The sequence below is a fragment of the Monodelphis domestica genome, chromosome 1, assembly GCF_027887165.1.
Source record: "Monodelphis domestica isolate mMonDom1 chromosome 1, mMonDom1.pri, whole genome shotgun sequence".
Classification (NCBI taxonomy): Eukaryota; Metazoa; Chordata; class Mammalia; order Didelphimorphia; family Didelphidae; genus Monodelphis; species Monodelphis domestica.
Genome location: NC_077227.1, coordinates 441,893,463 through 441,908,124, shown reverse-complemented (window position 1 = coordinate 441,908,124; position 14,662 = coordinate 441,893,463). Strand labels below are relative to the sequence as shown.

The 14,662-nt window shown below is 35.2% G+C and overlaps 1 protein-coding gene across 1 annotated transcript in view; it reads left to right on the top strand.

Moving 5' to 3' along the window:
- Positions 1-14,662, top strand: part of VPS35 (VPS35 retromer complex component) — a 35,450-nt gene that overhangs the window by 19,094 nt on the left and 1,694 nt on the right. Inside the window, exons 11-16 of the mRNA XM_007474816.3 lie at positions 5,270-5,477; positions 5,748-5,903; positions 8,868-8,990; positions 11,218-11,397; positions 12,267-12,506; positions 13,399-13,542. Coding sequence (XP_007474878.1) covers positions 5,270-5,477; positions 5,748-5,903; positions 8,868-8,990; positions 11,218-11,397; positions 12,267-12,506; positions 13,399-13,542 — 1,051 coding nt within the window. The remainder of the gene's footprint in view (positions 1-5,269; positions 5,478-5,747; positions 5,904-8,867; positions 8,991-11,217; positions 11,398-12,266; positions 12,507-13,398; positions 13,543-14,662) is intronic.

The following is a 14,662-nucleotide window of genomic DNA, read 5'->3' as shown; positions in this document are numbered from 1 at the left end:
TATTATTTGAATAATATTATATAAGTTTAATATATCTATGGGAGGCACCTTGTTGAAAGGTGTCCAAGGCTTCTTTAATAGGTAGGCCTAACTTGGGTAGGTCCCTTATTTATGTTTTATATTGGAATAAAATGAGACATTGATAAGTCATTTAACAATTAACAGAAAAGGGTTTACTTAGCCATAGAATAGAAAATATATTCAACAGAGATCTTGTTGCAAGAAGCTTGGGCAGATGCTACTTCTTCCCCTTCACTACTTTAAGGGAAAAAAGGTCCATAGGAATTGGTGTAATGACTCATGTGGCCTTAGTCAACTTGTTCCCCACCAAGTTTGAAAAGCCCTGACTCCATTTGGGTGGACCTTTTTGTGTTCTTGATTTTGGGTTGATGATCAGGAAGCTTTACTAATATTACCAGAGGCCACCAGGAAGCTTTTTCAACAGAGTTGTGGCTTTAGCCTTAGGCCCCTGGATCAATCAAGTCTTGAAGGTAGATTCTTTATCTTTTAGGGAATTAACCTAACCTAGGTGATTAGTAGTGAGATCATAATATAATCACAGTCTCCATATAACTTTTTAAAAAATTAAGTTTATTTAATTGATTAATTTAGAATATTTTTCCATGGTTCCATGATTCATGTTCTATCCTTCTCCTCCCACCTCCCTCCCATAGCCAAGTAGTAATTCCACTGGGTTTTACATGTGTCATTGATCAAGACCTATTTCCATATTATACAAATAACTTTTTAAAATTAATGAACAGTGGGATCTTGAATTTTCCATACCTCTGAGATATTTATGTTGTAGTTCCTGATTTCATTGAGTCTTATTTGTTATATCAGTCTTAGGTAGACAGTGGTTTTAGTCCATATTGATGTCTTTTATCTTTTCCCAATTTTCTGGTATCAGTAGTTCATTTGAAAAGATCAGATTGGAACTATTACAACTACAGAGTATTCTTTACATCTTTATTATAAGAATTTAAAATTTAAGTTTTATGCTAAATATGAAAGTTCTAAAGTAATATTGTGGTCACTGATTTAAAAAATTAACTCTTAAGTCACGAGTCTGTTAGCTGCTCTTAACAATTTAGTTTAATAGAGCTATAGTAAAAGAGAGAAATGTAGGAAGGAAGTAGAAAGTATTGCCTAGTTAGATACCCCATAATTTCTGTCTGAAGTAGTCCAGCTCACTACCCAGCAAGGGCTCTCAATTCCCGATCTCCACGTGGAGTCATGGTAGTCTCTTAAGCCAGGAGTCCTGGTGGTGTCTCCAGCAAGGGTTCCACCAACACAGCCTCCTCCAGGAAAGGAAGGCCTCTTCAGAACCAATCTCTCAAGAAGCCAGGAAAGGAAGGCCATCTACTCACCCAGCAGCCAATGCAGGATCAAGGGAAAGAGTCTCTTCCTTCAGTGCAGCTCACCAATGCAGAGTGTCCAAAGACAAATTCCAAAGAAGTTCTAAGGAGAAGTTCAAAGGAGAAATGCCTTGGACAGAAAGTTCAGGACTTTTTAATAGTCCTTTTCCCACATCCCTTCCTGTCCCTTCTCCACTTTATGGGAACCAATCGAGGTCTTTTTAATTTGGCTAGCACTGCCCACAGGGGTGAGTTGGGGTGGGGTGGTTTGGGGAATTACAGTAGCCTTTGGAGGTATGATATGAGCTTACTCTAGAAAGTGACTCATGAATTTTCTTACTTAGTGTTAAGTAGGGGTGCTTTGAGTTCTTGATTTGTTTAGTTAAAAATAGGCAAGGGGAGAGTTAATCTTATCTTCACATATTCTTCCAGCACAGTTTTCACTCTTCTCTCTTATGTGCACTTTTGCATTAAAGTAAGTGGATTTTGATATATATTGATTTATCTTGGAATATCTTATTGAATCCTTCATCCCTTGAAACAGATGTTGTTACATAAAATTTTCCCTGCAGTTTTTTTTAAATTATATTCATTATCAAGGTAAAATTACCAAATGCTCTGTGAAATGTTATTTGTTACTGCCTTTGAGCACATGATGAAACCACTTCCTCCAGTTCCTTTATTTTTCTCTGTAGGGAGTATTGGGAAGCCATCCTCCCAGGTAACTTCAGCTTCTTTATTTATTCTGCTTTCAGTTTTGATGTGATTCCCTTCTTTTAGTGGTATCAATAAGTAAACACTTATTAATCCTCTGTTATGGGCCAGGCACTGTGCTAGGAGCTGAGGTTACTGAGATGAAAAGGAAGGTAGTCTCTGTCCTCAGGAAGCCTCATTCTAGTGGGGGAGACTGTACATACCTATATAGGTTTATAAAAAAGACATGCAGCAGATATGTTTTATGTAGCCTTGAGGGGTTAGGGAGGGACTGGTATCTAGGAGAACCAAGAAGAGAAGGTACTGCTCAAGTTGAGTTTTGAAGGAAACCAGACTTTGTGAGAGCAGAGGTGAGGGAGGGGGCCTTCAAGGCACGGGGCTGGCAGCGTAGTGTGAAGGTATAGAGACTGGAGATGATGTGCTATGTGTAAGGCAGTCAGCTACTGGATCAAAAGTACATGGAAAGGAGTTATGTGTAATAGAACTCAAAAAGTAGATTGAGGTCATGTGAAAAAATTTAAATATCAAAAAAAAGTTGTCAATAAGCTTTTATTAGACATTTAATGAACATAAGCACGAATATGTCAGACATTGTTAAAGCTGGGAATACAAATTTAAGTAAAAAGAAAGACAGTCCCTGCCTTTAAGGAGCTTATTCTAATGGGAGGAGGCAGCATTTAAAAGGAAGATGAGAAACAAGGCAGTGAGAGGCTTAAAAAGGGACAGAGTGGAGAGAGAAGTCTGGCAAGTCAGAAATAGAGCCTAGAAAGCAATGGAGTAAGCATGACTGGCCTAGGTCCTTCCTTAAATGAGGTTCCAGGAATAAATGACTTAATCAGATGTAGAGGCATCTTCCCACGGTGAAAGGATTCTTGGTAATGAAAATCTTTTCCTGAATCCTTAGTCAGCATTTTTCTTGGTACAAAGGACCTTGCTCTCTGAAGGTATTTTCCTTTTTGGTGTGTCTCTACTTCTGCCTGGATGCATAATGTGCCATTTACCCAATCTCTTTGGCACGGTCATTTGGTGCAGGAGGTAACGTAGCTCTACAGAGAAGTTTTATTGATGAAATCAACCACCAGATTGCAATGAATTTTGAGTAGAGTGAGAAGAAAGGAAGTAGAAGCAGCAACTGTAAATTGCTTTTCTCAGGAAGTTAGAGAAAGGAGGAGAAATGTAGGAAAATAGCTTATCAGTATAAGATGTCATGTAAATGTGTCATGTTTGAATAAAGATCTCACATTTAGAGGTACCAACAGAGTTGAATGAATGTTTTTAGGCAATATGAATATTATAATTCTTAATAGCTCTCTAGCTTCTTTTCTATCACATTACCACTCTTACTGTAGAAACAGGAGGGGGCCATTAAGGATTAAAGGTCATTTTATTTCATGATTTTGACATGGCCCAAAAATTCATCACTCAGTGGCTGAGATACTCATGACAATTAGTCTCTTATCTCCTTAGCAGGGCTGGTCTTCAAATAGCAAATACAGTTCTGTAGGAACTTTTTGAAGCATTTTCATTTTCATGAAACTTGCCAAACTTCCATTGGCATAGCCTTTGATCTTAGATCACCTCCATTTCACAATGGGACACTGCAGCATTTTGAAGCTATTCTACATCAGGGATTCAGTAGGATTTTGTATACTAGCTTGGGAACCATGCTTTGGGAAAGTGTATTGGGATTGTTCCTAGCAAACAGTTTAAATTGGCTTTTGGAACATCAGGTTAGAGACTGCTTACATTCATTTATTTCTTTTGTACTATGATATATAAAATAATCATTTCTGTTCTGTAAAGGGTGAATCCCAAATAATAAAATACCCAAGTCAGCTGCCAAATTTTATGGTGATTTAATTACAACAGGAGGAAGAAAATGTTGGAGGGAGGGAGGGAGGGAGGGAGGGAGAGAGAGAGAGAGAGAGAGAGAGAGAGAGAGAGAGAGAGAGAGAGAGAGAGAGAGAGAGAGAGAGAGAGAGAGAGAGAGAGAGAGATCTATCTTCTAAAGAATGGCCTGATTAGGGTGGAATAGTTTTAAAATCCCCCCCCTCCCCTGAGGCCCACAGAAGACTAGTCTCTTTACAAGATGGGTCTTATAAACATACCAGCTATGAAATTACAATAGTTATAGATAAGGGGAAAATAGGAGAGATTTTTGCTGGGCGCATTGACAAAAGCCAATTAGGGGGCACTCCCCTTTTGGCATAAGTGTACATTCAAAATAAATGTTCAATCATCCATCAGTTCAATCAACCACACCCCAAGATTCATTCTTGATATTGATGTAATGTAGGTTTTCTGGTATCTTTCTGCAACAGTTCATTCTCTGGATTTAGGAGTTAGCAAGCTTCTTCTCTGAAAATCTTTCTCAAACAAAAATTTAATCTTGGATTTTATGAAAATGCAATCCCCCCTGAAGTGGGTGTTTGAAAAAACATTCAGTTCAGCTCAGGATGCATTGTTGAGTTATGAGAGTGTATGAGTCAGTTATTAAAAAATTAAAAAACAATAAAAACAAAACAAAAATATATAAAGGGAAAAAATATGGAAGAAAGGGAAGAAAAAAAAATTCAAAATCAGAATCAAAATACCAAAATCTATGTATATAAAATGTTGAGTAAACAAGAATAAATTCATAATAGGCCCTTGTACAGGTCCAATTTAAAGTAATTTCTATCCCACAAGTCTGTAGGACAGAATGCAGTAATATTTCACTTACCCTTTTGCAGCCAAGACTACAGGAAGTTGCCATACTATAAGAAGGAAAGGAACTAGAATTCTATTTTGATAGGGAAGCCTCATTCCCTGGTCTGACTTTTTTCATTCTCAGGGAGATAGGGAGCCAGCATGATAGTCAAATTTTGGTACTTGTATGAGTACTTCATAAAGAGTGTAGATACAAGCAAGTCCAAGACTTAACGTATTTCAAGCATCGCAACCTCGAGTCCACATTAGTATTTCCTGTGTGCTCGTTTTGCACTATTCAGGTTAATGTATAGATGAATGTCTTCCATTTTTTTGCATAGATGAATGTCTTCATTTTTTTGGAAGAAAGGAGTTCAGTTGAATTGTTGGTATTAATCCCTAGATTAAACTTTTTCAGATTGCATGGGGTGGGGGTGTGTGTGTGGGAAGAGGACCTCCTTTCTGTTATCTAGAAAGATAATTAACAATCTAACTAATTTATATTGTAGTATTGCTACCAGCAGTGCAGTTTCAAAGGAGCTCACAAGGCTGTTGAAGATACCTGTTGACACTTATAACAACATTTTAACAGTTTTGAAGTTAAAACATTTTCATCCCCTCTTTGAATATTTTGACTACGAATCCAGAAAGAGTATGAGTTGTTATGTGCTTAGTAATGTCCTGGATTATAACACCGAAATTGTCTCACAAGACCAGGTAAGAAACAATGGGGGAGGAGGGGGAAGGGGGAGAGAGAATGAATATATACATATTGTCTTTCAAAAATACTTTAAAATTGACTTACAAAGAAAAAATTAACTGATAGCCTTTCTCAGGTTAGCATTTTTTGAAATATGGTTAATTATATGCTCTTGTGTAATTATTTTAGGTCTTTAAACAAGAAACTTTGGATAGTTTTGTCTTAAGTATGAGTTTTGGTGATAGGCTAATGTAACAGATATATTTACCTTTTCCCATATTTGATAGGTGGATGCAATCATGAATCTAGTATCAACATTGATTCAAGACCAACCAGATCAACCTGTGGAAGACCCAGACCCTGAAGATTTTGCTGATGAGCAGAGCCTTGTGGGAAGATTCATTCATCTTCTTCGGTCAGATGATCCTGATCAGCAGTTCTTGGTATGATTTAATATATCCATTACCCTTTGTTTATATAATGAAATAAATTGTGGTATATGCAAACTGTCACAATGTAATTTGTATCCTTGTTTGGAGATTTTTGAGAGAACTTTAAATAGCTAGCTAGCATTTATGTAGCACTTTAAGGTATGTAGTGCACTATGATTATGTTAATTCATTTAATCCTCTCAACAGCCCTGGGAGGTAGTTGCTGTTATTCCTTAGTTTTTCCTTCTGTGTATCAGTTTTTATTTTTCAATAGAATTGGAAGTGTTTGGAGCTTCCTACTATCATTGAGAAATAAATCCACTCACTGTTTGAAAATATATTAGCATTTTCAGAACAATTTGTTATCCTCTGTCATCTGATTACTCCTTGTTTTCATTTTGAACTATGATCCTACAGTTCCATTTTGGGAAAAATATTCAATGTACATATTTGATTTAAAATGTGCATTTTTCCTTTAGAGCTAGCACATTCATTTCATTTACATTTGCCCTTAGAAAGTAGTGCAAAGAATGCTTACTTTGTGTTTAGTTGTATTTCTACCAATAAAAACGAGGAAGGACTTAAAGTTCCACCCAAATCACCCTCGAGAGTGGGCCCCCCACCCCTACCCCATGCACAGAACAAGATACATTAGAACAAATTGCTTTGTTCTTTTAAAAAATAAGCAGAAATGCTAGTGGTTGAAATTGCTGTATGTCTTTGGAAAAGGATTTCATATTAGGTGGCTGCTAAATTTTTTTAGTTTTGGCTAAACAGTTCATCTGACTATAATAGATTCATTATATAGTTGCTTTGACTATATGAGGTATTAGACATTAGACCACTTTTTATAAAGAACACTTATTTGAGGATGATTCCCAATTTTTCATTTCATTTCAACACTTAACATTATATGTGAGGAACTTGTGAAATGCAACAAAATTTGATTTAATTTTGGAGCCAGAGAATATAAATTTACATTTTTGGCTTTGTTTTATTACTTTGTGATTTTGGGTAAGTCACTTTCTTGGACAGTTTATTTCAGCTATAAAGTGAAAAATAGGACTAGGTTATTGGTGTCCTGGACTCCTTTGGCAGTCTGGAAGCCTTTGGATCCATTTTCAGAATAATATTTTTAAATGTGTAAAATAAAATACCTAGTATCACAAAGAAAAGCAGTTACATTGAAATAAAGATATAGATTTTTCTGTGCTTCCCCATCCCCCCATCTCTGTTATGGACTCACTGAAATCTATTCATGGGTCCCTTGGGTGTTAGTAGATTTCAGCTTAAAAACCCTTGGTATTGATGATGTCTTTAGATCCCTTCCATCTCCATGATCTAGGACCTCATAAATAAGAAATTGATTTCTTATTTAATTCAAAGACTTAATCTTTGAATTGAACAATAGGGAAAATACTAGCATTAAATAATAGTGCTCTTTACATGAAATATGAGCTACAAATTTTATTGATTGATTGATTAATTAGATAATTTAACCCTAGCCTCAGGTGAAAAGTCTATGTGTGTATTTATTGCATGAGAACGTTTTGTATATTTTCTTCTGTTATATATCATAAGCACAAACTGCATTGTATAATAGATAGCCTGCTCTGCTGAATATGAGAAGAGGTGGATTTGAATATTGCTCTGATATCAATGTGTCCCTAGACAAATCACTTGAACTCCTAAAATGACACTTTCTTCATCTGTAAAATAGGAACAGTGACTGTAGAACTTATTTTCTTAGGATGTTCTAAGAATCAAATGAGAATATATTTAAAGGGCTTTATAGATCTTTGAAAATGTCAGCTATTATTATTTGCACTTAGCATTTATTTGCAGAGACCACATGGTATATAGTAAGGGAAAAAATGATTAGTCTTAGAGTCAGATGATACCTGCCACTTAATGATTTGTTATATAATTTACTCAATCACTTTAACCTTAGTTTCTTCATCTATAAGATGAGAAAATAAATCCTCAATTCTGTCTCTCTTTGAACTTTCACTGAAAAACAGAAAAGCATATTAGAGGCATTTAGCAACACCATTTGCTTTATTAGTGCTTAATTTGAATAAGTAGATAAACAACCTTTCTTCCAATTTGGAAAATAGTATTGCTGTTTAACCCCCCCCCCATCCCCCCATCAGCTTTCTGCCTTAAAGCATTTTCTAGTCTTCTAATGGTTTCTTTTAGTTTCCTTACTGTGCTTTTAAGTGGAGGTAATTTTATCTTTATATTAGTACTACATCTTTTCCCAAAGGTTGACACTTTTGCTTGGTTTTTAAATAGCTTTTGGTTTTTTTTTTTCATGAATTTAGAGAAGACCTAAAGGTAGCCCAAGATAGACATGCCACCTAAATATGAAATACAGCTACTATAGCCACTGCAAGTGAAATGTAACACTCCTGTATAGTTGTATTTCATATTTTAAAGGGACAATATTTGATAATAACCACTGTTGAAATGGATACAACTATGAAGACTAATTAGTTCCCAATTGTTTTTACAAAAAAATACTTAAGATTAATAACTTTTAACTGTCTTTTGCTCTGCCTACTAATGTATGAGAGCCTATCTTTTGGAACCTGACCACTAATGGTAATCCTTTCAATTATGTAATAAATTGCACTTTTAAGGAAGTCTTCTTTAGAAGCTCAAGAATTAGAGCTGGTTCATTATTTCTTATAACCTTAGATGACCCTTAAAGTTCATAGTTTGCTCTGCAATTTTGACTTCTCAAATATACCCATTTTTCAGTGGTATGAAATGGCCCTTATTTTTTATCTGTACTTTCTTTTATTTAAGCTGAATAAATAAAAAAGAATTTATCTGTCTAGTGAAATTAGGTATCTCATAATATGTGCCTGATTGTGGAAAAGATTAGGTTTTCTCAACAGAATTTAATAATGTTCCTGTCTTTTTAAAATTCTTTATTTTAATTTAATATTTTCTTTTATTTTTTGGTTATAGATTTTAAACACAGCCCGGAAACATTTTGGAGCAGGTGGGAACCAACGCATTCGCTTTACACTCCCTCCCTTGGTATTTGCAGCATATCAACTGGCTTTTCGCTACAAAGAAAATTCCAAAGTGGTAGGTTTATGCTTAATGTGTAATTTTGTTTCCTCTTTCCCCACTTCCTATGTTTTGGGAAATTATGGCAGTGGTTGATCAAGTCAAATGTTAAAACATTAAAAGGAATTTAATTTTTGGTTATTTTATTAGAGCTTTTTATTTGGGTTAAATATCACTTAGAAACTGATAACTTTAAGCACACTATGGCACAATGTAGTGATCTTTTAATGAGGATTCCCTTTCTTTATTTTTAATTGAATAATTCCAAAGTGACACAAACATTTTATGCAGAAGTAGTTTGCAGATACCAGATACTGTGACACTTTCTTGTTACTTTGTAACCTTAAAGATTTTAATAGGATGATAACTTCTAAATGCAAATAATTGAATCCTTGCTGTTATATGAGTAGCTATAACTCAAGCAAAGTGATTTTGTCTTTGGTCAGGGCATCATATTTAAGAAGGTACAAAATTTTTAATTAATATTTTTAAAGGTTGTATAATTTTGAGATTTTATGCATTTTGAATGTGCTTTAATATGTTTAGTAATATGGAGATGCTGAACTTAGCATCTGTTTACCAATACTAACTAATTAATCTAGGAAGCTACTTCCTCCCTGCCCATCCCCCTTGGTATAGGCTCACATAGTAAATTCTCAACCAGCCTCTTCTCTCAGGGATTACCTACCCAGCAATAGTGACTCAATGTTCTGGGGTCTTTGTTGTCTTGTAATAGAGTGTCCCAGGCTCTCCTCCCCCACTCAGTTGAATTTATCTTTTTGCATTATTTTCTTATTATGTATGATAAAATTGATTTTCTCTTTGTTCCTGGAGCAAAATTGCTAGTTTTATTTTGGTGAGATCTCTAAGTATGGATTGTAAAGATTCAAATTTAAGGGAGACTGAGGCAGGTAGAAATTAGTTTCTCTCTGCAAGAAGTATTACATTTTTAGAGGTTTATTAAAGGTTAAAGATTAAAGAAAATACAGAATGAGAAAAAACATGTGCCTAGGCCAGAGGCCTAGACAAGATAACCTGGCCAGCGGCCTAGACAAGACCTCACCTACATTATGGAAAGAGCCACGTCTGCTCCAAAACGGAAGTCCAAAAGAGACCGCAAAAGCCTTTGCAATCAGGTTAAATCCCTTCTCGATCTCGGCCCAGGTGAGATTACAAAGCATTCTGGGGAAGTGGAGCAAAGGCTTGTGGGGATTTAAGTCCTGGATTCCAATCCATTTTTACAGGATGAAACAAAATAATGAATTAGAAAAATATAGTGGTGTGCCTTTGGAGAAAATGCCATTCTTTATGTCCTAAAATTGGATAATAAAGCTCAAGAAACAACAACTGATTTATTTTTGTAAGCGATAAAAGAGCTTATTTGGTTTTAAAATAGTGGTCATACTATCTCAAGTTAACACTAATTGTGTTTTTGATGAAAAGTATTTAGTTACCTATGAGGGGTAAACTGGCCTATGATGTAAACAGAACAGGTTAAAGCTCCCCTGCCACTCAGTATGACTGGACTATGAGAAGCATCTCTGTACTTTCTAGCCTGGGCAAGATAGGAAGACCAGTCATTTAAAAATAAAACAAAACAAACAAAAAACTATTCCAGGCCTCCTAAGAATTTTATTTTTATTGATATCTTTTGTTATTACATCGCCATTTCTGAATGTTTCCTCCTTTCTTTCCTAGCAAGCCATACCTTATAACCAAGATTTTTTTAGGGAGAGGGGGGAAAAAGCAGGTCAGCAAAACCAACCTATTGGGTCTGCCAAATTCCATACCGAAATCCCACCATCTGAAAAGAAGGAAGTGAAGATGCATGTTCTTAATTCTCTAGGACTAATAAATTTTTTATTTTTATAATTATATAGCATCCCTTTTATTTATATGGCTCTTGTCATATTCTTTTTCTTTTCCTGCTTAACTTTGCTTCTTATCAGTCCATATAAGTGTTTCTTACATCTTGGAATTCTTCATAACCATTGATTCTTATAGGACAATAGCATTGACATTACTCTCATGTGTCACAGTCTGTTTAGTCATTTTCCAGTTGATAAGATGCCTATTGATAATGGGTTATCAGTTTCCTTAAGATTACAAAGTTGTTGGGATTTTTTTGTATAGTGTTTTATACCTTATAATGCCTTTTATATATAAAATTAGTTGAGGTAATGAAGTGAATTTATCATCATTCTGTATGTTCAGAGTATTGCTTTTGCTTGTTTTGTTTTCTTAGGATGATAAATGGGAGAAGAAGTGTCAGAAGATTTTTTCATTTGCACATCAGACAATCAGTGCTTTAATTAAAGCAGAATTGGCAGAGCTGCCTCTACGCCTTTTCCTTCAAGGAGCTCTAGCTGCTGGGGAAATTGGTTTTGAAAACCATGAAACAGTGGCATATGAATTTATGTCCCAGGTAATGAGAGTTTTATTTTAGCCTATTTTGTAAGCATTATTTAGGATTCTGTGATTCAGTTTTGCTTATCAGATAAAATATGAATATATAATTTTTTTGTTACTCAGTAACTAGCTCTCTCCCACTTTAATGGTCCTGGGCTTTGGAGTTTCTTTCTACCAAAGCACATTATCAGAGCTGGTTTGGTTCCATAGAGCATGAGGCTGAGGTCATGAATCCACCCTTGCATGAGGCAGTTAGGTTAGCCATATCTTGGTCTTTGATCACAAATTTAATCCATGGCTAAGGCTGTGGTTTCCTTCTGTCCTAAATCACAAACTGTACCCTTAACCCCAGGTTTCTTTTTTGAAGATGTGTTACAAAAGGAATACAGTATAATTAGGTACAAATTCATCAGCAGTACTTGGAAAACTCTGTGTGAATGTGTGTGTGTGATATCATGTGTGCACCTGTGTGTGTGTGTGTGTGTCCTAGTAATAGTTGATCACTTGTGCTCTCTAGGGTAGGAAGAAACGTACTTTGTCCCCAAAGACTCCTGGGCTTTGTCCTTTGCCCTGCCAGTGTTCCCCCTAATGATCACCAGGTCTTTCGTCTGACCTACAGCAGGGCCCTCCTAATTAAAAGTGAGTTCCTCAAGAGCAGAGATCTCTTTGCTTTTTTTGTAGTATACAGAACACAGTAAGCCCTTAAATGTTTTTCTTTTCTATTCTATGCAAAAAAAGCAAAACAGAAATAGGTACAAACATCTTGGTTTCTATTCATTGCTAAGAGATTCCAGATAACTTGTAAAAATGCAAAGAAAAAGCTGCTGGAAATAAACGATGCTTATAAAAATGTTAACAACACATAGTGTATGTTGTCTCCACAAGGCATTTTCTCTGTATGAAGATGAAATCAGTGATTCTAAAGCCCAGCTGGCAGCTATTACCTTAATCATTGGGACGTTTGAGAGGATGAAGTGCTTCAGTGAAGAGAACCATGAGCCCTTAAGGACTCAGTGCGCCTTGGCAGCTTCCAAATTGCTCAAGAAGCCAGACCAAGGCCGGGCTGTTAGCACATGTGCCCATCTCTTCTGGTCTGGCAGAAACACAGACAAGAATGGGGAGGAGGTAAGTTGTAGGGGTTGGGGAAGTGAGAAGCATTGGGGATGGGGCTAGTTTTGACCATGTTTTCCAGTCTCTTCTGAAGCAGCTGCTTAGACACATGAATTTAGTGAAAACCTCCGAAAGTTTGGAGAGCTGGCAGAGGAAATTGATGTGATTTGTAGTAGAAATCCATGGGGTTGGAACAGATATATTGATTGAGCATCAGTGACACTGCCTACATTTACATCCTCTGGTGAAACTTCAGCTTCAGAAATTTTTCAATACAGCAAGTCTTTGTGATCTGACTTTACTTTTATAGTTTCTTCAGAAATAGTTATAAAGCAAACACTTAAGTTTAAAAAAATTGATATCTTTTTTTTTTAACCCCTTTCTTCCATAATAAAATACTAAGTATTGGTTCCAAAGGGAGAAAAGTAGCAAGGGCTAGGTATTTGGGACCAAGTGACTTGCCTACAGTCACATTACTAGGAAGTGTCTGAGACCAGATTTGCCAAGATTGGCTTTCTATCCCGTGAGACACTTAGCTGCCTCTGTAATTTTCATTTCTGAAAGTATCAAGAGAATAAGCCATCCCCATGTGACAAACAAGAAAAAGAAAGATGGAATAAGAGTAGTTTAACAAAACTAACAGAAGTTTCAACCCACTTGATGGTGTTTCGCACCTTCCAGGAAAGAAGGGAAATGCATTTTGTTATCTCTTTGGTGTCAAGCTTGTATATCTCATAAAAAAAATAAAACAGAACTTACTATGGAGTTCTCCAGAAGAGCTATTTAAACTCATACTTTTTTGAGAACATTTGAGACTATTTCTACTATTTAAAAAATATCCTTAAATGAAAAGTAATGATTATTTCATAACAACCTCTCCCTCCTCCCTCCTTCTCTTTCTTTTCAGCTTCATGGAGGCAAGAGAGTAATGGAATGCCTAAAGAAGGCTCTGAAGATAGCGAATCAGTGCATGGATCCCTCACTACAAGTTCAGCTTTTTATAGAAATTCTGAACAGATATATCTATTTTTATGAAAAGGAAAATGATGCGGTAAGTGAACCATTCCTTCAGATTTGCAGATTGAACAGGAGAAAGGAAATAATTGATGACATCATTAAATTCTCTTCTCTATTTTCCCATTTTACAATTTATTGCTGGCAGGATTGCTGACTGAACAATACAAAAGAGTATCAACATTAAGTGTGTATGCAAACAAATAAATTATATAGTGCTCCTTATACTATATAATCTATAGTCCTTGACTTTTTAAATTCAAGGTTAAACGTATACAAGAAAAATTAAGAACATTTGGAAGAGTTCCTACCTAAACCAGGAATAAGTTACTGTTGTCAGTTGAGAAATTTTTCTTTAATACTATTACCAGAATGTCTAGAAATTAATCTTTGGTTCATATTTACAAGAACATCTTCAAAAAAATATAACTGACTGTAAATGAAGAATATTTTTTGTGTAGATGTATGTCTGCAGATACATTTTTACTATATTACTTATTCAGAAACTAATCACTTTTCTTTAAGCTTTATTTATAGAGAAATAGAGAAAGCCTAAGAGTATAGAAAAATCATTCTTTCTCTCACCACCCAACCCTACCCACCATCCCTAGTCCTTTAAACCAGGTACTTTTAGGAATAGAGTTTTGAAGATGGGTGGTATGACTGATATAAGAACTATTTGCCCTTTGCTCATCTCATTTCTCTTCTTTTAGATGACTGTACATGAGTATGGAAAATGACCTTGAGTTCTACTTATATTACTACTTTTTTAAAAATTGAATTTGATTTATTTGCAGTTTTATATTGATCATTATTATTTTTGTCTGTGAGTTTTCTATTATATATTTTTATTCTAATAGAGAGAGGTTTCTCTTTCTGAAAAATCATGGAGTTTAAGTAAGCATTGCTTTTTTGTGTATATGTTAAATTGAAATAATTTATTGCATAAACCATTCTAATCTATACCAATTATACAAAAAAAAATCACTTAACTGAACAGTAGCATTCATCTTCTATAATTCTGTTTTTAATGTCTCATTCTCTCACACTTCCCTTACTGAGGAATTGATTTAGTTATTGTATGTGTCACTTTCCATTTAGAAAACAATATAAAAAGCCTTTTTCCTTGGCCCTTTTGTTTTGAGACTTAAAAACAC